At 44.5% G+C, this 20953-nt stretch overlaps 2 protein-coding genes across 2 annotated transcripts in view; one reads left to right on the top strand and one right to left on the bottom strand.

Moving 5' to 3' along the window:
- The window catches only part of DLD (dihydrolipoamide dehydrogenase), a 235916-nt gene that overhangs the window by 51806 nt on the left and 163157 nt on the right, over positions 1-20953 (bottom strand). The gene's annotated exons all lie outside the window — the stretch shown is intronic.
- The window catches only part of LAMB4 (laminin subunit beta 4), a 140098-nt gene that overhangs the window by 62989 nt on the left and 56156 nt on the right, over positions 1-20953 (top strand). Inside the window, 6 exon segments of the mRNA XM_050935971.1 lie at positions 934-1122; positions 1927-2106; positions 6401-6424; positions 13393-13481; positions 14425-14504; positions 15524-15674. Coding sequence (XP_050791928.1) covers positions 934-1122; positions 1927-2106; positions 6401-6424; positions 13393-13481; positions 14425-14504; positions 15524-15674 — 713 coding nt within the window.

The following is a 20953-nucleotide window of genomic DNA, read 5'->3' as shown; positions in this document are numbered from 1 at the left end:
TGTCAGGGCCAGTGCAAGGATGTTTCACGCCCTAGGTGAAACTTCCACTTTGCGCCCCCATGCCCATGCCCTGAGGCACCCCCCCTGCAGCAGCTCCCCCCCTCCACCCTGAGGCGCCCCCCTTGTGGCAGCTCCCTACCCTCCGCTCTGAGGCACCCACCCACCCCAGCTCACCCCTGCTCCATACACGAGCACGCCATCGCTGCTTCACTTCTCCCGCCTTCCAGGCCTGTGGCACCAATTAGCTTAGGTGCCACAAGCCTGGGAGGTGGGAGAAGTGAAGCAGCGATGGCGTGCTCGGGGAGGAGGCGAGGCAGGGGTGAGCTGGGGCAAGGAGTTCCCCTGCATGCCACCACCCCCCCTCACTTGCTTCAGGCAGCCCTCCCCGTGCTCCCCTGCCCCATCTTCCTCCACCTAAATGCCAGTAGTGACTGGGGCAGCTGGATCTTCGGCTGCCGTGGTCGCTACTGAAGAAAATGGCACCCCCCAAATCCCAGCGCCCTAGACGACCGCCTAGGTGGTCTAAATGGTTGCACTGGCCGTCTCCTATTGTTTGTCACACTCACTGGTTGCGTTTTGTCTTCAGTTAGGCCCCAATCCTGCAAACACTGATCCACATACTTAGCTTTTTGCAAGTGTGTAATTCCACCAAAGTCAGTTGAACTACTGTACTAACTTGCATAGTGTAATTGTTTGCAGGATCTGGGCCATACATTGTAATCTTTCTGAGCATGGTACTATGTACAGCTCCTGGACTTGTAAATCGCCTGGCATAATGGGGCCGTAGTCATGAGTGACAGATTGGGGCACTACTGTAATACAACTTAAAAAATAATATTAACATAAATAATTGAGGTCAGTGGGAGCATGATCAGAAGTGTGAATCAACATGTGCTGGCTCTTAAATAAACCACACTTTGTTTTCTGTTTTAGTGTGTAAATGCAATGGCCATTCAGACCGATGCCATTTTAACATGGCCGTGTACGTAGCTAATGATCACATCAGTGGTGGCATATGTGAAGACTGTCAGCACCATACCATGGGGCAGCACTGTGATCAGTGCAAGCCTTTCTTTTACCGGGATCCTCTCAGAGCAATTTCAGACCCTTACGCCTGCATCCATAAGTGCCTTGTTCTTTCCCCCCTTTATAAATGGCTAGCAATGATTGGATCAAAATTACATATTTCCAGTTCTCTTTGTAAGCTGCTACACCCTCCAAGTGCTTTCTTCATCAAAACACTTAATAATCAATATAGATGTAAAAATGTTTGCCTACCTCAGAAGCAGAAGCGTTGTATAGATCAGTTGATTAACAGCATTCTCAAGCTAATCGGGAAAAAGAACCTGCATTAATTTCAACTATGGCTCCTCACTGAATTCAGCTTTGAAGTCTGGCAGGGAAGGTATCTTTCTTGTAGCAAATCAGCATAGATATGAATAGCCATAAATGGCCAGGCTTAGGCCAGCCCCTGCGCAAGTACAAGAGAAGAGGCGAACACAATGAGTTCCCTAAAACCTTGCATCCTTCAAGATGGATTTACCAGAACCCCATTCAGGAGTGTATTGTTTGCTTTTTCCTACCATCCTGGAGATGCTAGGTACCTGAAAGAGGGTGGGGAGTGACTAGGGTGGGGCCATGTCTCCTCCCTCTGCACAAAGAGAAGAGGGAAGTATTTGCCTTCTTCAAGGGATGGGTAGCTTCCCCTCCAGCATGTTTTGCCTGGAAGGCCCTTGAAATAATTTTGGTTAAGATGAGGTTTTGCTTGTAGAGTATCTAACACTCTGGGGCCCTGATCCTGACAGGAGTCTCTGGGCACTACCTGAATACAAATATTTAATAATAGCAGTTATGGAACCTGCAGTTTAATGAGTATTTCTAAATATCATTATTTCCACATCTCCATTTGAATATCTGTGTTTGTAGCCTGTGATTGTGACCCAGAAGGTACATTATACAGTGGGTTGTGTGAAAGCCGTACAGACCCTATTCTTGGAACTATTGCTGGTCGGTGCCTTTGCAAGGAAAACATTGAGGGAGTCCGTTGTGACATGTGCAGGCCGAGCTACTATGGACTGAGTGGCAGTGATCCTCTTGGCTGCCAACGTACGTAAACTATGATCTTTTTCTTTTTTCCTTTCAAAACTTAATTTTATGTGACAGAGGCAGATAAAAAATAAATCTGGCCCCTTTACAAGTCACATCAGGTTGTCTGCCATCACTTACTGCACCAGGTGGTATTTCCTGGAAATTATCTGAAATGAATCATACAGTCAGAAATCTAGGGCTGGAAGGGACCTGGAAAAGTTATCCAGTTCAGTCTCCTGCACTGAGGCAGGACCATGTAAACCTAGGCCACCCCTAACAGGTATTTGTCCAACCCAGAGGTGCCAACTCTGTGGGTGCTCCGGGGCTGGAGCACCCATGGGAAAAAAATAGTGGGTGCTCAGCACCCACCGGCAGCCTCCTCTCCCTCTCCCCCGCAGTGCCTCCCAACGGTCAGTGATCTGCTGTTCAGGAGGCCCTGAGGGAGGGAAGGGGAGGAACGGTGGTAGGAAGAGGCGCAGCAAGGGCAGAGCGTACTTGGGGAGGGGAGGAACAGGGTGGGAAGAGGCAGGGTGGGGGCAGGGTAGGGCCTGGGGTGTAGCAGGGGTCAAACAACCCCAGGGAAACCAGAAAGTCAGCGCCTCTGGTCCAACCTGTTTGTAAAAACCTCCAGTGATGGGGATTCTATAACTTCCCTTGGAAGCTTATTCTGGAGCTTGACTGCCCTTACAGTCGGAAAGTTTTTTCTAATATCCAAGCTAAGTCTCCCTTGCTACAAATTAAGCACATTACTTCCTGCCCTATTTTCAGTAGACGTAGAGAACAATTGATCACCATCCTCTTTATAATAGCTTTAACATATTTGAAGATTGTTAACAAATAGGGAAGAACTTGTTGAGAATTTGAAAGTAGAAGGAAGCTTGGGTGAAAGTGATCATGAAATCATAGAGTTTGCAATTCTAAGGAAGGGTAGAAGGGAGTACAGCAAAATAGAGACAATGGATTTCAGGAAGGCGGATTTTGGTAAGCTCAGAGAGCTGATAGGTAAGGTCCCATGGGAATCAAGACTGAGGGGAAAAACAACTGAGGAGAGTTGGCAGTTTTTCAAAGGGATGCTATTAAGGGCCCAAAAGCAAGCTATTCCGATGGTTAGGAAAGATAGAAAATATGGCAAAAGACCACCTTGATCTTGCGTGACCTACAAAATAAAAAGGCGTCATATAAAAAATGGAAACTAGGTCAGATTACAAAGGACGAATATAGGCAAATAACACAGGAATGCAGAGGCAAGATTAGAAAGGCAAAGGCACAAAATGAGCTCAAACTAGCTATGGGAATAAAGGGAAACAAGAAGACTTTTTATCAATACATTAGAAGCAAGAGGAAGACCAAGGACAGGGTAGGCCCACTGCTCAATGAGGAGGGGGAAACAGTAACGGGAGACTAGGAAATGGCAGAGATGCTTAATGACTTCTTTGTTTCGGTCTTCACTGAGAAGTCTGAAGGAATGTCAAATATAGTGAATGCTTACGGGAAGAGGGTAGGTTTAGAAGATAAAATAAAAAAAGAGCAAGTAAAAAATCACTTAGAAAAGTTAGATGCCTGCAAGTTACCAGGGCCTGATGAAATGCATCCTAGAATACTCAAGGAGTTAATAGAGGAGGTATCTGAGCCTCTAGCTATTATCTTTGGGAAATCATGGGAGACGGGGGAGATTCCAGAAGACTGGAAGGGGGCAAATATAGTGCCCATCTATAAAAAGGGAAATAAAAACAACCCAGGAAACTACAGGCCAGTTAGTTTAACTTCTGTGCCAGGGAAGATAATGGAGCAGGTAATTAAAGAAATCATCTGCAAACACTTGGAAGGTGGTAAGGTGATAGGGAATAGCCAGCATGGATTTGTAAAGAACAAATCGTGTCAAACTAATCTGATAGCATTCTTTGATAGGATAACGAGCCTTGTGGATAAGGGAGAAGCGGTGGATGTGATATACCTAGACTTTAGTAAGGCATTTGATACGGTCTCACATGATATCCTTATAGATAAACTAGTAAAGTACAATTTAGATGGGGCTACTATAAGGTGGGTGCATAACTGGCTGGATAACCGTACTCAGAGAGTAGTTATTAATGGCTCCCAATCCTGCTGGAAAGGTATAACAAGTGGGTTCCGCAGGGGTCTGTTTTGGGACCGGCTCTGTTCAATATCTTCATCAACGATTTAGATGTTGGCATAGAAAGTACGCTTATTAAGTTTGCGGACGATACCAAACTGGGAGGGATTGCAACTGCTTTGGAGGACAGGGTCAAAATTCAAAACGATCTGGACAAATTGGAGAAATGGTCTGAGGTAAACAGGATGAAGTTCAATAAAGATAAATGCAAAGTGCTCCACTTAGGAAGGAACAATCAGTTTCACACATACAGAATGGGAGGAGACTGTCTAGGAAGGAGTATGGCAGAAAGAGATCTAGGGATCATAGTGGACCACAAGCTTAATATGAGTCAACAGTGTGATACTGTTGCAAAAAAAGCAAATGTGATTCTGGGATGCATTAACAGATGTGTTGTAAACAAGACACAAGAAGTCATTCTTCCGCTTTACTCTGCGCTGGTTAGGCCTCAACTGGAGTATTGTATCCAGTTCTGGGCACCGCATTTCAAGAAAGATGTGGAGAAACTGGAGAGGGTCCAGAGAAGAGCAGCGAGAATGATTAAAGGTCTTGAGAACATGACCTATGAAGGAAGGCTGAAGGTATTGGGTTTGTTTAGTTTGGAAAAGAGAAGACTGAGAGGGGACATGATAGCAGTTTTCAGGTATCTAAAAGGGTGTCATCAGGAGGAGGGAGAAAACTTGTTCACCTTAACCTCCAATGATAGAACAAGAAGCAATGGGCTTAAACTGCAGCAAGGGAGATTTAGGTTGGACATTAGGAAAAAGTTCCTAACTGTCAGGGTAGTTAAACACTGGAATAGATTGCCTAGGGAAGTTGTGGAATCTCCATCTCTGGAGATATTTAAGAGTAGGTTAGATAAATGTCTATTAGGGATGGTCTAGACAGTATTTGGTCCTGCCATGAGGGCAGGGGACTGGACTCGATGACCTCTCAAGGTCCCTTCCAGTCCTAGAGTCTGAGTCCCCCACAATAAAGGAGGCCAGTCAATAAAGGAGAGTAGGACTAGAAATATACGATTTGCCAAAAAACATGGTATAGAATTAGCCCCATTCTCCTTTAAATAGAAGGAATATTAAATATGTGATCTGATTCCTTTGATAAGGGGGATTTCAAACAGGTGACATTTTTATTTATATTAAACAAGTATCAGAGTAATTTGGTAATCATGAAGGAGACTAGAATCACTCATAGTGCAGGTGGGCTTTATGCAAGACTTCCCCAGCATGCCTTCCCGAAATGCACCGCCCTTCTGGCTAGCAGCACTCATGCTATCTCAGGTTCTAATGTTCTGCTGTTAGTTTGTAGGGTTGTTAGTGACACAGACAAATGTCCATTGCAAGCACCTTATGTCAGATTTTGCAGAGTCATGTCCTGGGTGAGTATTTCAAAAGCATATAGAAACTATTTACCTGGGCAGGTAAACCAGTGCCTTTTAAACAGGGGAAAAGGGGAATGTCATCAAAATCCCCCGCTGAACATTCCATTCATATTTTTAGAGTATAAAAACATGAAGTCCATATAAACCCACCTGGAACAAAAACAAAACAGATGAGGTCTGCACTACCATGTGAGAGCACTCTTTTGGGGATAATTTAGGAGGCCCTGTACCTTGGGCTGGTATAAAGATCAAGTAGGTGGCAAACCTGATACAGTGAGTATCAGAAGGCTGCAGACTGCATTACTCTCAAGAACTTTCGGTCAATCACTTCTTTGAACCAGTTTCAAGTGAAATTGTGCATCTTTGTCCTCCTCAGGGATTGTCAAATTTTGCAAACACATAGTGCTTATCAAATAATAAATAACAATAAGGGTAATAAAGGCAGAGGTTAGGCTCAGCAATGATGAGAATACTAAAGTGGAGCAAAGATGAAGAATGCAGCAGATCCACTACATAGATCTTCTTCCAAGAGTCCAACATGTTTTGCCAGAGCCATCCCTTGCCACCAGCAGAACTTCTCCTTCCAGATGCCCACCAAAAATACCTGAGGAAAATGATCTGACCCTCAGAAACAGCTGGTTTGCTAAGTATTAATTGGATTCTGAAGGTAGTCTTCTGCAGTTTGTTTCCCTGACAGTTGAGTGCAATGGTTATTTCAAGTTCACACCAAAAGTCAGTGTAGGGCTCGTTCCTGCAGTGGCTCTAACGGAAGTGATTATGTGTTTCTTTCCTTGCAGCCTGCACCTGCAACCCTTCTGGGAGTGTCATAAACAGATAGCTAAGGGTTAATGTCTCTTTCACCTGAAGCACCTGACCAGAGGACCAATCAGGAAACCGGATTTTTTCAACTTTGGGTGGAGGGAATTGTGTGTCTGAGTTTTTGTTTTTCTGCCTGCCTGCTTTCTCTGAGCTTTGGAGAAGTAGCTCTACTTTCTAATCTTCTGTTTCTAAGTGTAAGGACAAAGAGATCAGATAGTAAGTTCTATGGTTTCTTTTCTTTGGTATTTGCATGAATATAAGTGCTGGAGTGCTTTGATTTGTATTCTTTTTGAATAAGGCTGTTTATTCAATATTCTTTTAAGCAATTGACCCTGTGTTGTATCATCTTAATACAGAGAGAACATTTGTACTTATTTTTCTTTCTTTTTATATAAAGCTTTCTTTTAAGACCTGTTGGAGTTTTTCTTTACTTCAGGGAAATTGAGTCTGTACTCACCAGGGAATTGGTGGGAGGAAGAAATCAAGGGGAGATTTGTGTGTTGGATCGCTAGCCTGATTTTGCATTCCCTCTGGGGGAATAGGAAAGTACTTTTTGTTTCCAGGATTGGGAACGGAGAGGGGGAGTCCCTCTGTGTATCTCTCCAGGAGCACCTGGAGGGGGGAAGGGAAAAAGGATTATTTCCCTTGGTTGTGAGACTCAAGGGATTTGGGTCTTGGGGTCCCCAGGGAAGGTTTTTCAGAGGGACCAGAGTGCCCCAAAACACTCTAATTTTTTGGGTGGTGGCAGCAGGTACCAGGTCCAAGCTGGTAACTAAGCTTGGAGGTTTTCATGCTAACCCCCAGATTTTGGACGCTAAGGTCCAAATCTGGGACTAAGGTTATTACATGGTGGCAGCGGTGGGATATAGACAGAATCCAGAAGCCAGTAGGAATATTATATTTTTCTTTTCTCTGCTAAGGGCTTTTTAGCAGAGAGAAACAGTTGGTTTTAAAAGGGAACCAGAGAGAATTTTTTTTTTCTGCTCTCTCTGGCAGTTTGTGGCTTGCATGTTAAGCGAGAAGCCATTAAGAAACTGTTGAGGGTCTTTTGTCATGCAATAGCCCTCCCATTAGGAGGCAAGTACCAGCACTTATATGCATGCAAATAAAGTGGTTTTTCTGGTTTCCCTTCATTGAACATTAGCTAGAGAGAGAAAAGGAAAATTAGCTAAAGGCACTGTTGCTAGGCAGACTTCAGGAGGCAACAGAGAACCTGCAGTTCAGAAGATAAACACCGGAGGGCACCCCAACACAAGAAAACAGGAATCATGACTTCTAAGGCAAAAATTGAGGCCGAAGAACAAATCAAAGAAGCTGAACACAGGCGACAACTGGAAATAAAACAAAAAGAGATGGAGATGAAAGAAAGAGAAGAACAGATCAAAGAGGCAGCCTACCAAAGAGAACTGGCAGCCTTCCAAAGAGAACAGGCAGCCCAAGAGGCAGCACACAAAAGAAAACTAGAAGAAGAAGAGGTGGCCTACCGAAGGAAACAAGCAGAAGAAGAGGCGGCCCACCGCCGAGACATGGAAAAACACCAAAAAGAAATGGAAAAACACCAAAAAGAAATGGAAAAACAACAAAAAGAGAATGAAGAGAAGGAAAAACAGAGAAAACATGAACTGGAAATGGCAAAAGCTGGGTTGCATGTGCCAGCCAACCCTAACAACCCGGCGCCCATTATTGCTCCACAGCACAGGAAATTTCCCACCTACAAGGCAGGTGATGACACCGAGGCCTTCTTGGAAAATTTTGAAAGAGCTTGTCTTGGGTACAGCATTCCCGAAGACCAGTACATGGTAGAATTGAGGTCACAGCTCAGTGGACCTTTAGCAGAGGTGGCAGCTGAAATGCCTAAGCACCAAATGAATGACTATAAACTTTTTCTAACCAAGGCCAGATACAGGATGGGGATAACCCCAGATCATGCCCGTCGGCGCTTCAGAACCCAAAAGTGGAAACCCGAGGTGTCATTTCCCAAACACGCCTACTACATTGCAAAAAACTATGAGGCCTGGATAACAGGAAACAACATTCAAACCTTGGAAGAACTAAACCTCCTCATACAAATGGAACAGTTCTTGGATGGTGTTCCTGAAGACATCACACGGTACATACAAGATGGAAATCCCAAAGATATCGCTGAGGTGGGGGAGATTGGAGCCAAATGGATGGAACTGGCAGAAAGCAAGAAAGCTACTGTCAAGGGGAACGATTACCCCAGGGGGCACACAGACCATAAACCCTACAACTGAGGACAGCCAAAGACCCCACATACCACCCAAGTAAAGCCACAGATACCCTACCCTTCAACCTCACCAGTCTCCAGTAACTCACCTCGGCCCAGTGACCCATCAGATGGAAGATGCTTTAAGTGTAATGAACTGGGACATATCAAGGCCAAGTGTCCCAAGAACACCATGCGAGTGCAATTCATTACACCACCATCACACCAAAGATCCCCAGGCCCGGATGCCTCTCAAATACCCTTGGAGTGAAGGGAAAATTTGAGAGTGGGCGGAAAAAAGGTTACTGCGTGGAGAGACACGGGGGCACAAGTGTCAGCTATCCACCAATCCTTCGTTGACCCCAAATTCATCAACCCAAAGGCCAAAGTTACAATTTACCCCTTCATGTCACAAGCTGTAGACTTGCCTACAGCTCAACTGCCAGTCCAGTACAAAGGCTGGTCAGGAATGTGGACTTTTGCAGTCTATGACAATTATCCTATCCCCATGCTACTGGGGGAAGACTTGGCCAACCAGGTGAGGCGGGCCAAGAGAGTGGGAATGGTTACACGTAGCCAAACCAGGCAAGCTTCCAGACCCATTCCTGTTCCTGAGCCGTCCACAGAGGCCCCGTCTGTGTTACCAGAGACCCAGACAGAGGTAGTGGGCCCAGATTCCATGCCAACCACTGAAACAGCCACAGCACCTCCAGTCCCAGGCCCGGAACTGGAACAGCAACCAGCACCAGCCATTGCAACCCCATCTTCAAACTCAACGCCAGAGGGCGCCAGCGAGCCAGAACTGGCAGAAGCACAAGACAGCCATACCCAAAAGGCTCAGCCAGAGCCTGAAATACCCTCAGGTGCACCAGCGGAGAGCGGTACACCAGCAACGGAAACAACACCATCACCTACATCGCTTCCAGAGGGACCGAGCCCAAGTCCACAGTCTGAGGAAGAACTGGTGACCCCAGCCTCAAGGGAACAGTTCCAGACTGAGCAGGAAGCAGATGACAGCCTTCAGAAAGCGTGGGCGGCGGCACGGAGCACCCCACCGCCTCTCAGCTCTTCTAATCGATCCCGGTTTGTTATAGACCAAGGACTTTTATACAAGGAAATTCTTTCTGGTGGACACCGGGAAGAATGGCAGCCGCAAAAACAGTTGGTGGTTCCAACTAAGTACCGGGGGAAGCTCTTAAGCTTAGCCCATGATCATCCCAGTGGCCATGCTGGGGTGAACAGAACCAAGGACCGGTTGGGGAAGTCCTTCCACTGGGAGGGGATGGGCAAGGACGTTGCCAAGTATGTCCGGTCTTGTGAGGTATGCCAAAGAGTGGGTAAGCCTCAAGACCAGGTCAAGGCCCCTCTCCAGCCACTCCCCATAATTGAGGTCCCATTTCAGCGAGTAGCTGTGGATATTCTGGGCCCTTTCCCAAAAAAGACGCCCAGAGGAAAGCAGTACGTACTGACTTTAGTGGACTTTGCTACCCGATGGCCGGAAGCAGTAGCTCTAGGCAACACCAGGGCTAAGACTGTGTGCCTGGCCCTAACAGACATCTTTGCCAGGGTAGGTTGGCCCTCTGACATCCTTACAGATTCAGGGTCTAATTTCCTGGCAGGGACCATGCAAAAACTGTGGGAAACTCATGGGGTGAATCACTTGGTTGCCACCCCGTACCACCATCAAACCAATGGCCTGGTTGAAAGGTTCAATGGAACTTTGGGGGCCATGATACGAAAATTCATCAACGAATTCTCCAATAATTGGGACCTAGTGTTGCAGCAGTTGCTGTTTGCCTACAGGGCTGTACCACATCCCAGTTTAGGGTTTTCACCATTTGAACTTGTGTATGGTCACGAGGTTAAGGGGCCATTACAGTTGGTGAAGCAGCAATGGGAGGGGTTTACGCCTTCTCCAGGAACTAACATTCTGGACTTTGTAAGCAACCTACAAAGCACCCTCCGACACTCTTTAGCCCTTGCTAGAGAGAATCTAAAGGATGCTCAGGAAGAGCAAAAGGCCTGGTATGACAGACATGCCAGAGATCGGTCCTTCAAGGTAGGAGACCAGGTTATGGTCTTGAAGGCGCAACAGGCCCATAAGATGGAAGCATCATGGGAAGGGCCCTTCACGGTCCAAGAGCGCCTGGGAGCTGTAAACTACCTCATAGCATTTCCCAATTCCTCACTAAAGCCTAAAGTGTACCATGTTAATTCTCTCAAGCCTTTCTATTCCAGAGACTTACAGGTTTGTCAGTTTACAGTCCAGGGAGATGATGCTGAGTGGCCTGACGGTGTCTACTACGACGGGAAAAAAGACGGTGGCGTGGAAGAGGTGAACCTCTCAACCACCCTGGAACGTCTGCAGCGGCGACAAATCAAGGAGCTGTGCACTAGCTTCGCCCCATTGTTCTCAGCCACCCCAGGACGGACTGAACGGGCATACCACTCCATTGATACAGGTAATGCTCACCCAATCAGAACCCCACCCTACCGAGTGTCTCCTCATGCCCAAGCCGCTATAGAACGGGAAATCCAGAACATGCTACAGATGGGTATAATCCGCTCATCTACCAGTGCATGGGCATCTCCAGTGGTTCTGGTACCCAAACCAGATGGGGAAATACGCTTTTGCGTGGACTACCGTAAGCTAAATGCTGTAACTCGTCCGGACAACTATCCAATGCCACGTACCGATGAGCTATTGGAAAAGTTGGGACGTGCCCAGTTCATCTCTACAATAGACTTAACCAAGGGGTACTGGCAAGTACCGCTAGATGAACCTGCCAAGGAGAGGTCAGCATTCGTCACCCATGCGGGGGTGTATGAATTCAATGTCCTTCCTTTCGGCCTTCGAAATGCACCCGCCACCTTCCAGAGGCTGGTAAATGGTCTACTAGCTGAAATGGGAGAATTTGCAGTTGCCTACCTCAATGATGTGGCCATTTTTTCAGACTCCTGGCCCGAACACCTACTACACCTGGAAAAGGTCTTTGAGCGCATCAGGCAGGCAGGACTAACTGTTAAGGCCAAAAAGTGTCAAATAGGCCAAAACAGAGTGACTTACCTGGGGCACCAGGTGGGTCGAGGAACCATAAACCCCCTACAGGCCAAGGTGGATGCTATCCAAAAGTGGCCTGTCCCACGGTCCAAGAAGCAGGTCCAATCCTTCTTAGGCTTGGCCGGATACTACAGGCGATTTGTACCCCACTACAGCCAAATCGCTGCCCCACTGACCGACCTGACCAAAAAAACCCAGCCAAATGCAGTTAAGTGGACTAATGAGTGTCAAAAGGCCTTTACCCAACTTAAGGCAACGCTCATGTCTGACCCTGTGCTCAGGGCCCCGGACTTTGACAAGCCATTCCTAGTAACCACAGATGCATCTGAGCGTGGTATAGGAGCAGTGCTCATGCAGGAAGCAACAGATCACAACTTCCATCCTGTCGTGTTTCTCAGCAAGAAACTGTCTGAGAGGGAAAGTCACTGGTCAGTCAGTGAAAAGGAATGCTATGCCATTGTGTACGCCCTGGAAAAGCTACGCCCATATGTTTGGGGACGGCGGTTCCAACTACAAACTGACCATGCTGCACTAAAGTGGCTTCATACTGCCAAGGGGAACAACAAGAAACTTCTTCGTTGGAGTTTAGCTCTCCAAGATTTTGATTTTGAAATTCAACACATCACAGGAGCTTCTAACAAAGTAGCTGATGCACTCTCCCGTGAGAGTTTCCCAGAATTCAGTAGTTAAAAAGTGTTCTTAAAATGTAGAAGTCTGTTAGTTATATACTTAGTAGTATATGTAAAGGTGCATGTGTTGTAGTAATCTGTTTATTTTAAAGTTCTAGAAGGAAATCGCCGCCAGTGAGCTTCCCCACTGTCTGCAATTTGGGGGGCGTGTCATAAACAGATAGCTAAGGGTTAATGTCTCTTTCACCTGAAGCACCTGACCAGAGGACCAATCAGGAAACCGGATTTTTTCAACTTTGGGTGGAGGGAATTGTGTGTCTGAGTTTTTGTTTTTCTGCCTGCCTGCTTTCTCTGAGCTTTGGAGAAGTAGCTCTACTTTCTAATCTTCTGTTTCTAAGTGTAAGGACAAAGAGATCAGATAGTAAGTTCTATGGTTTCTTTTCTTTGGTATTTGCATGAATATAAGTGCTGGAGTGCTTTGATTTGTATTCTTTTTGAATAAGGCTGTTTATTCAATATTCTTTTAAGCAATTGACCCTGTGTTGTATCATCTTAATACAGAGAGAACATTTGTACTTATTTTTCTTTCTTTTTATATAAAGCTTTCTTTTAAGACCTGTTGGAGTTTTTCTTTACTTCAGGGAAATTGAGTCTGTACTCACCAGGGAATTGGTGGGAGGAAGAAATCAAGGGGAGATTTGTGTGTTGGATCGCTAGCCTGATTTTGCATTCCCTCTGGGGGAATAGGAAAGTACTTTTTGTTTCCAGGATTGGGAACGGAGAGGGGGAGTCCCTCTGTGTATCTCTCCAGGAGCACCTGGAGGGGGGAAGGGAAAAAGGATTATTTCCCTTGGTTGTGAGACTCAAGGGATTTGGGTCTTGGGGTCCCCAGGGAAGGTTTTTCAGAGGGACCAGAGTGCCCCAAAACACTCTAATTTTTTGGGTGGTGGCAGCAGGTACCAGGTCCAAGCTGGTAACTAAGCTTGGAGGTTTTCATGCTAACCCCCAGATTTTGGACGCTAAGGTCCAAATCTGGGACTAAGGTTATTACAGGGAGCTTGTCTTTCTCGATGTGTGATCCAGTGACTGGAGAGTGCCTCTGCCAGCATTTTGTCACAGGGCCACATTGTGATGAATGCCTTGTATGTAATCAGGAGGCTTTTATTATTGCTTCATGTAGCATCCTGTTTTACACATCCTCAAATGTCTTTGCCTTGCCCACGTCCTGCCTCCTTATGGCTTCTGCCATGGACAGCTTGTTAAAGGGGAACACAACACGATGCCAAGTGGAAATCGCCCATAGACCACAATATTTATCATAGAATTAGACAAAAAAGAGTGACAGGGCATGAGAACAAATAGTCCTTGCTACAAGGAACCCTCAGATGAGTCTCTCCACTCATTCTAATTAAAGCAACCTGGAGTCAGACCTCTATGGCGCTTCAATTGATCCAACCATGTTCTCATCCAGGTCTGGCTGGCTGGAACATAGCCAGATTCTGCTTTTGCTGAAGTCGTTGGCAAAACTCCCATTGTTTTCAGTTGAGCAGGATTGAGCCATCAGATGACTAAACCAGCAAATGCTGTGCCCATGTAGAGATAGTTAGATTGTCCCAAGAACATCCACCAGCAGACTCCAATGGGGATGGGATGAGGGGCTACTGCCTTGTGAGTGACATCTGCCGTTTCTACCATGTTCCCACTATGACAGCCTTGAGTGGTTGTTGTTAAAAACACTTGATGGCTTGTGCCCTTTATGTTCTGTTATGGGGGAATCTGTCATGGCTGAAAATATAGATTGGAACAGTTAGGATTGGACAAATATTGAAAAGCATTGTCTATGAATATTCTCTTGAAATTTTAAATGACTGAGCTTCATCCGTGATTGGGCCTTTATATGTTTTACTTTTTGTGAACATTTGTGTAGCCAAGTTTACTGGCACCAGATTTGCAGAAAGAAAATGAATGAAATAGATAGTCCCAATGAGAGTAGAGTTTCTTCATAGTCAAAAAGGATTGGGGTGGTTGTAATTTAAGTTAAATATTCACAGTCAAAAATCAATACATTTTCCTTTCTTATCATAGGTAGGATACTGGGGGCTTGGGAATAATTTAGATGGCTGTTCTCCGTGTGGCTGTGACATTGGTGGAGCCCACAATAACTTGTAAGTCATTTAGTTCTCATTTTAAAGTACCTTTCTCCTTTTGATTGTATAGAATTAACACCAGCATACATTGCATCTTTTTGATAGGGTTATGGGATCTCGTGGTTAGTGAAAACCAAGAACCAGTAGTTTAGAGACAGAGTTTCATCGTGTCTGAGCAATGTAAAATCACTCTGGTGTAAGATTTTATTAGCGATGTTTAAATGGATTTGAGTATGACCAGGAAATGTCAGTACATACTAGGGAACTTTTAGTGTGCAGCAGCAAGGTCCATGTGTACAGTCTGTGTGCAGCACACTGGGTGGCTATAGATTGACACCTTAGCTTGCTACACAGTAAGTATTTATGTAGACATGCCCTTATCTTTCTCTCTGAAGCAAATTTTAAATCATTAAGAGTCAAGATCAGTTAAATGAAAAGAACAAACCACCTCAACCTGACTCCCAATGCACAGGGCCCCCAACATTGTACGGTTTGGGACAATAGTTTTGAACATGGGTTCCTACATTCATGTTTAGGCACCTAAATAAATAGCCTGGTTTTCAAATGGAGTTCCCATGGCTTTAAAATAATGCCGGACTTTAGGCCACTCACATTTGAAAACATTGGCCCTATACTTTGCTGTGTCGGGGTCTTCATTACTTCAGGAAAAAGGTTACTAGAATGCATGGTCTGGTCCCATATAGCAACTCCTGCAGTATGTTTCTATGCACATGCTTAGGTAAAACCAAGCTAGTGAATACAGGACACGTTGCAGTTTGTGGAACTGGTAGAGCAAGCAAGGGTGACAGACACATACCTTTGCCAACTGATTAATAAGGAAGCACTGGAATACACTCCAGCGTTACAAGCAAGAAATAGTGGTGGCTGGAAAAATATTTAAAAATTGAGTTAATTTTACAGTGAAGGGAACAATAAGAATAAAAGCCAAGGTAGAAGAGCTATCCTCTGTGTGTGGTGTAAACATATGTGCGTTGGTGAGACTTTTACACCTCTTCTTTTCCCACCTGTTCATCCAGGTGTTCATCAAGTGGTGGGCAGTGTGAATGTCTTCCTAACATTGTGGGCCATCGGTGTACAGAACCAGCCCCAGGCTACTTCTTTTTACCATTGGATTATTATATCTATGAAGCAGAGCATACAAAGCCACTTTCCAGATCTGCACCTTTAGTATGTTTTGCTTTTATGTGCGGTATTCAGAGGTGCTGCATAAGGTGATGTAAACCGGTGTAAGGGAGTCTAGGTTGGTGTCGGTGGCATGCTGAGGGGAAAGCGGAAAGTGCTGTAGCGGGAAAAGCAACCAAAAGGAGGATGGAAGATAATTTCAGATAAAGTGGTTTCCTCACCCTCCCCTGTAATTTTAAATGACACTCCTCATTGTGTAAATTACACTGATTGACATTCCCTAGCCCTAGTCCTTGACTGTAACTAGGGAGCTCTTGGTGAAGTGTGGAGAGGTGCCCATGGGTGTCCTCTGTGTTCCTTCAGTCTTGAGTTGCCCAGGTACCTGGCCAATCCTGAGTGTAAATTAGAGCATCCTGAAGGTTTAGGCCAGCTGCCAAAGATCCTGAGAAGCCATGATGGCAGCTGGATACTCTGGAGTGCTGAGGTGCCTGGCACAGGCCTTCATTTCTGGCCATAGCACTTGATTAGAAAGAACCTTTTAGTGGTTCTATCTCATCTGTGGCTTCCCATATATGAGAGGTGAGTGTCTTCCTCTGCTCATTAATGCCAGCTTTAGGATAGCTCTGTGATGGGTTAGGTCACAGAAACCCCCTTGGGACTGCCACCTGATCTGCTGGTACTACCTCTAAGCCCATTTTCCCTGGCAGCTTGGGACGTCAGTGCTCTGCCTGGTTGGACCAGACATGCTAGCCTGCTACAAACACAGACCCAGGTCTGAACCACGTCCCCCAAAAGCTGTAGGCTTAACTGAAAACAGTGTAAAGAAGTGCTCCTGTTTCCAACACCCAGATACCAAGTTTCCAATGGGATCAAAGTCCCAGATAAATCCGTTTTACTCTGTATAAAGCTTATACAGGGTAAACTCATAAATTTTTTGCCCTCTATAATACTGATAGAGAGATATGCACAGCTGTTTTCTCCCCCAGGAATTAATTACTTGTGCTAGGTTAATTAATAAGTAAAAAGTGATTTTATTAAACATAAAAAGTAGGATTTAAGTGGTTCCAAGTAATAACAGACAGAACAAAGTGAATTACCAAGCAAAATAAAATAAAACACGCAAGTCTAAGTCTAATACAGTAAGAAACTAAATGCAGGTAAATTTTACCCTCAGAGATGTTTCAATAAACTTCTTTAACAGACTAGACTTCCTCCTAATCTGGGTCCAGCAATCACTCACACCCCTGTAGTTACTGTCATTTGTTCCAGTTTTTCAGGCATCTTTTTGGGGTGAAGAGGCTATCTCCTGAGCCAGCTGAAAACAATATGGAGGGGTTTTCCAGGGCCTTATATAGTCTCTCTTGTGGATGGAAACCCCTCTCTTCCCCTGTGTAGAATTACAGCTACAAGATGGAGTTTTGGAGTCACATGGGCAAATCACATATTCATGCATGACTCATAGAGTCATAGACCTCAAGGTCAGAAGGGACCATTATGATCATCTAGTCTAACCTCCTGCACAACGCAGGCCACAGAATCTCACCCACCCACTCCTGTAATAAACCCCTAACCTATGTCTGAGCTATTGAAGTCCTTAAATCATGGTTTAAACACTTCAAAGTGCAGAGAATCCTCCAGCAAGTGACCTGTGCCCCATGCTGCAGAGGAAGACAAAAAAACCCCAGGGCCTCTGCCAATCTGCCCTGGAGGAAAATTCCTTCCTGACCTCAAATATGGTGATCAGTTAAACCTTGAGCATGTGGGCAAGACTCACCAGCCAGACATCCAGGAAAGAATTCTCTGTAGTAACTCAGATCCCACACCATCTAACATCCCATCACAGGCCATTGGACATATTTACCGCTAATAGTCAAAGATCAATTAATTGCCAAAATTAGGCTATCCAATCATACCATCCCCTCCATAAACTTATTAAGCTTAGTCTTGAAGCCAGATATGTTTTTGCCTCCACTACTCCCCTTGGAACTTCACTCCTCTGATGGTTAGAAACCTTCATCTAATTTCAAGTAAACTTCCTGATGACCAGTTTATATCCATTATTTCTTGTGTCCACATTGGTACAGAGCATAAATAATTCCTCTCCCTCCCTGGTATTTATTCTTCTGATATATTTATAGAGAGCAATCATATCTCCCCTCAGCCTTAAACAAGCCAAGCTCTTTGAGTCTCCTTTCATAAGATAGGTTTTACATTACTTGGATCATCCTGGTAGCCCTTCTCTGTACGTGTTCCAGTTTGAATTCATCCTTCTTAAACATGGGAGACCAGAACTACACAAAGTATTCCAGATGAGGTCTCACCATTGCCTTGTATAATAGTACTAACACCTCCTTATCTCTACTGGAAATACCTCACCTGATGCATCCCAAGACCACATTAGCTTTTTTTCATGGCCATGTCACATTGGCAGCTCATAGTCATCCTGTGATCAACCAATACTCCAAGGTCCTTTTCCTCCTCTGTTTCTTCCAACTGATGCATCCCCAGTTTATAGAAAAATTCTTGTTATTAATCCCTAAATGCATGACCTTGCACTTTTCACTATTACATTTCATCCTATTACTATTACTCCAGTTTATAAGGTCATCCAGATCTTCCTGTATGATATCCCGGTCCTTCTCTGTATTGGCAATACCTCCCAGCTTTGTGGCATCCACAAACTTTATTAGCATACTCTCACTTTTTGCGCCAAGGTCAGTAATAAAAAGATTAAATAAGATTGGTCCCAAAACCGATCCCTGACTCAATTCTCTACAGTCCGAGCCATTGCCCACATGTTAACCCAAATGTTCCCAGGAAAGCTCAGATGTGGATTGACATCTGTCAAGGTCCATTGTTAGCTTCGTGCTCCCAATTACTTGAATAACCCCAACACACTATGTCGACCAAGTCTGCCTTAGGTGCTTTCTACATCAAACACTTTAAATACAAGCATAGAGCCAATGCTCATAACTTCAGATATAAAAATGATACGTGCATACTAATAGGATAAATACATGCAGTAGATCATAACCTTTGCAAAGTTATGTTACGTGGCATATCTAGCATAAAACATATTCCAATTATGTCATATTTACACTCATAAGCATATTTCTATAAAGTATTACGAGGTGCAATGTCACAAGCTCTAATAGACTTGTTAAGACTCGCTTACACCACTGCATACACTGACTCTGAACTTAGTCCAGATTCTTCAGAAGTTCACATAACTGAGCCAGTCCATATGTCTTTTATTGATTTAAAATAGTTTCTTAATTTAGACATTGCTGTTGTGCATCCATAATGCGAGCTTTGGTTCTACTGGAATGTCTTCTCTTCATCCGACAAGATTTCTACAAATGTTTCTTTTCTTATGCGTCCTTGAGAAGCCGCAAGCAGGGGATAATAAAAATTTATTTATTTGCTTGGCATATCTGAAAATAATCAGATATAATCACAAGCAGTAATCAACCTATGTTCCAGTAATGAAATAGAAAACAGATTTCTGGGACAGAGTGTGGAATGTCAATTGTCTATGTGGCAATAAAAGCTAGTTGGAACGGTGGTTATGTCTTCACTGCAGATAAAAGTGTGTTCTTAACTCAAGTAAGTTAACTAGGGTTACACAGCAGTGATGACATGGCAACTCTGCTTTTAACTCATGTTAGCAACTCAAGGGGGACTCTGGGGTTGAACTTGAACTGCTAACCCAAGTTAAAAGCTGAGGTCCTGTGTTTTCACAGCTGTTTCAACCCAAGTTAGCTAATTCAAGGATTTTTTTGTAGTGAAGACATATGCATTGTGAAAGACAGACATTTTCAACACTTATTAGGCCACATTCTTGGAGCTGCACCCATTTACTTCAAGAGGGATTATAGCCTATTGTTTGGATTTTAATTTTAAGTAGCCACATATGCTTAAAGGTTGTTCAAACTGCGCTGTCACATAAATCATCCATTTTTGCTTTTCAGGTTAAACCAAAAGTTTTACCACAGTGTGATGTCTATTATCAGCAGCAAGGATATGATTTCACCATTGAAAATGGAAATATTGTATTAAACAAGAGCAAGAAATGAAGCGTAAGAAAACAGGGGATGGAACAGGTAAACTGATATTACAGTAATCGTTCAACAAAGACTTGCAACAAATGCTGCTGATGTTTAATATTGCAACAAGAGTTTTGGTTTAGGGAATGGGTAAAACCATTGGTGACTACGAAATTGGAATTTACAGGTCTGTGTATAAGAATCCTTATGCAAATGGAATACATTAATTCATTGATACATTAATTCAGTTGTTCATACACAATTGGGCTGGATATTTTATAATTCTCTCTCTTACACACACACACACACACACACACACACACACACACACACACACACAGAGGCTTATTTTGCCATGTTTAGTGGGCAAGCTGTAGGCTTAAATTCAGAGATTTATTTCGAAAGAAAAATGTGACAAGGAAAGGGTCTCATTTTCAACTTCTGAGACTTACATGGATACTTGCATCATACCTATTAGTGTCATTGCAATTTAAGCCATTGTCAGCTTTCCAATTATAAACATCTGCAGTCATGGATTATAGACTGCTCAGAAAAATGTGTCTGTGAGTAAACAGGCTAAAACAGTCTATTAAACATATTTTAAAATAGATTATAGTTATATCTACAAAACAGAGAAAGAAAGGGATGGAGAGAGAGAGATGACACCTTTATTCACATAAAATTAGATTAAACGTATTTTAAAATGTTATAAAATTGCAATGTATAAGCAAAAAGGCATGAATAAAATAAAGCAAACCACATTAAACATTAAGCGAAGATTAAATATGCATCACTAAAGCATCATCATTAAGGCTAAGATTTTGTCATGGATATTTTTAGTAAAAGTCACGGACAGGTTACGAGCAAAACAAAAAAAATTCACGGAAGCTGTGACCTGTCTGTGACTTTTCTTAAAAATATACCTGACAAAGTGGGGATCTGCAGGTTCCCACACTGCCTGAAGCGGGGGCTGGGAGCTGCTTGCAGCAGCTGGGGGCTACAGGGTACCCCTGCCACCTTCATCTTTGGGGGTCAACTGCTGTCCATGGGAGCCGAGAGCTGCAGAGTACCCCCAGCAGTAGCGGGCTGGGAGCTGCGGAGGTTCCCCTGCCACAGCTGGGAGCTGCAGAATTCCCTGGCCAGGAGCTGGGGGGTTCCTCTGCCGGTGGCCGAGGGCTCAGATTTCCCCACCACCCATGGTGGCCGGGGACTTGGGGGTCCTCTTCCGGGGGCTCAGGGATTCCCCCACTGCCTGCAGTGGCTGGGGGCTCAGTATCT

The sequence above is a fragment of the Gopherus flavomarginatus genome, chromosome 1 (assembly GCF_025201925.1).
Source record: "Gopherus flavomarginatus isolate rGopFla2 chromosome 1, rGopFla2.mat.asm, whole genome shotgun sequence".
Lineage (NCBI taxonomy): Eukaryota > Metazoa > Chordata > Testudines > Testudinidae > Gopherus > Gopherus flavomarginatus.
The sequence above is the reverse complement of the archived record's forward strand: the minus strand, read 5'-3'. Positions and strand labels throughout refer to the sequence as shown.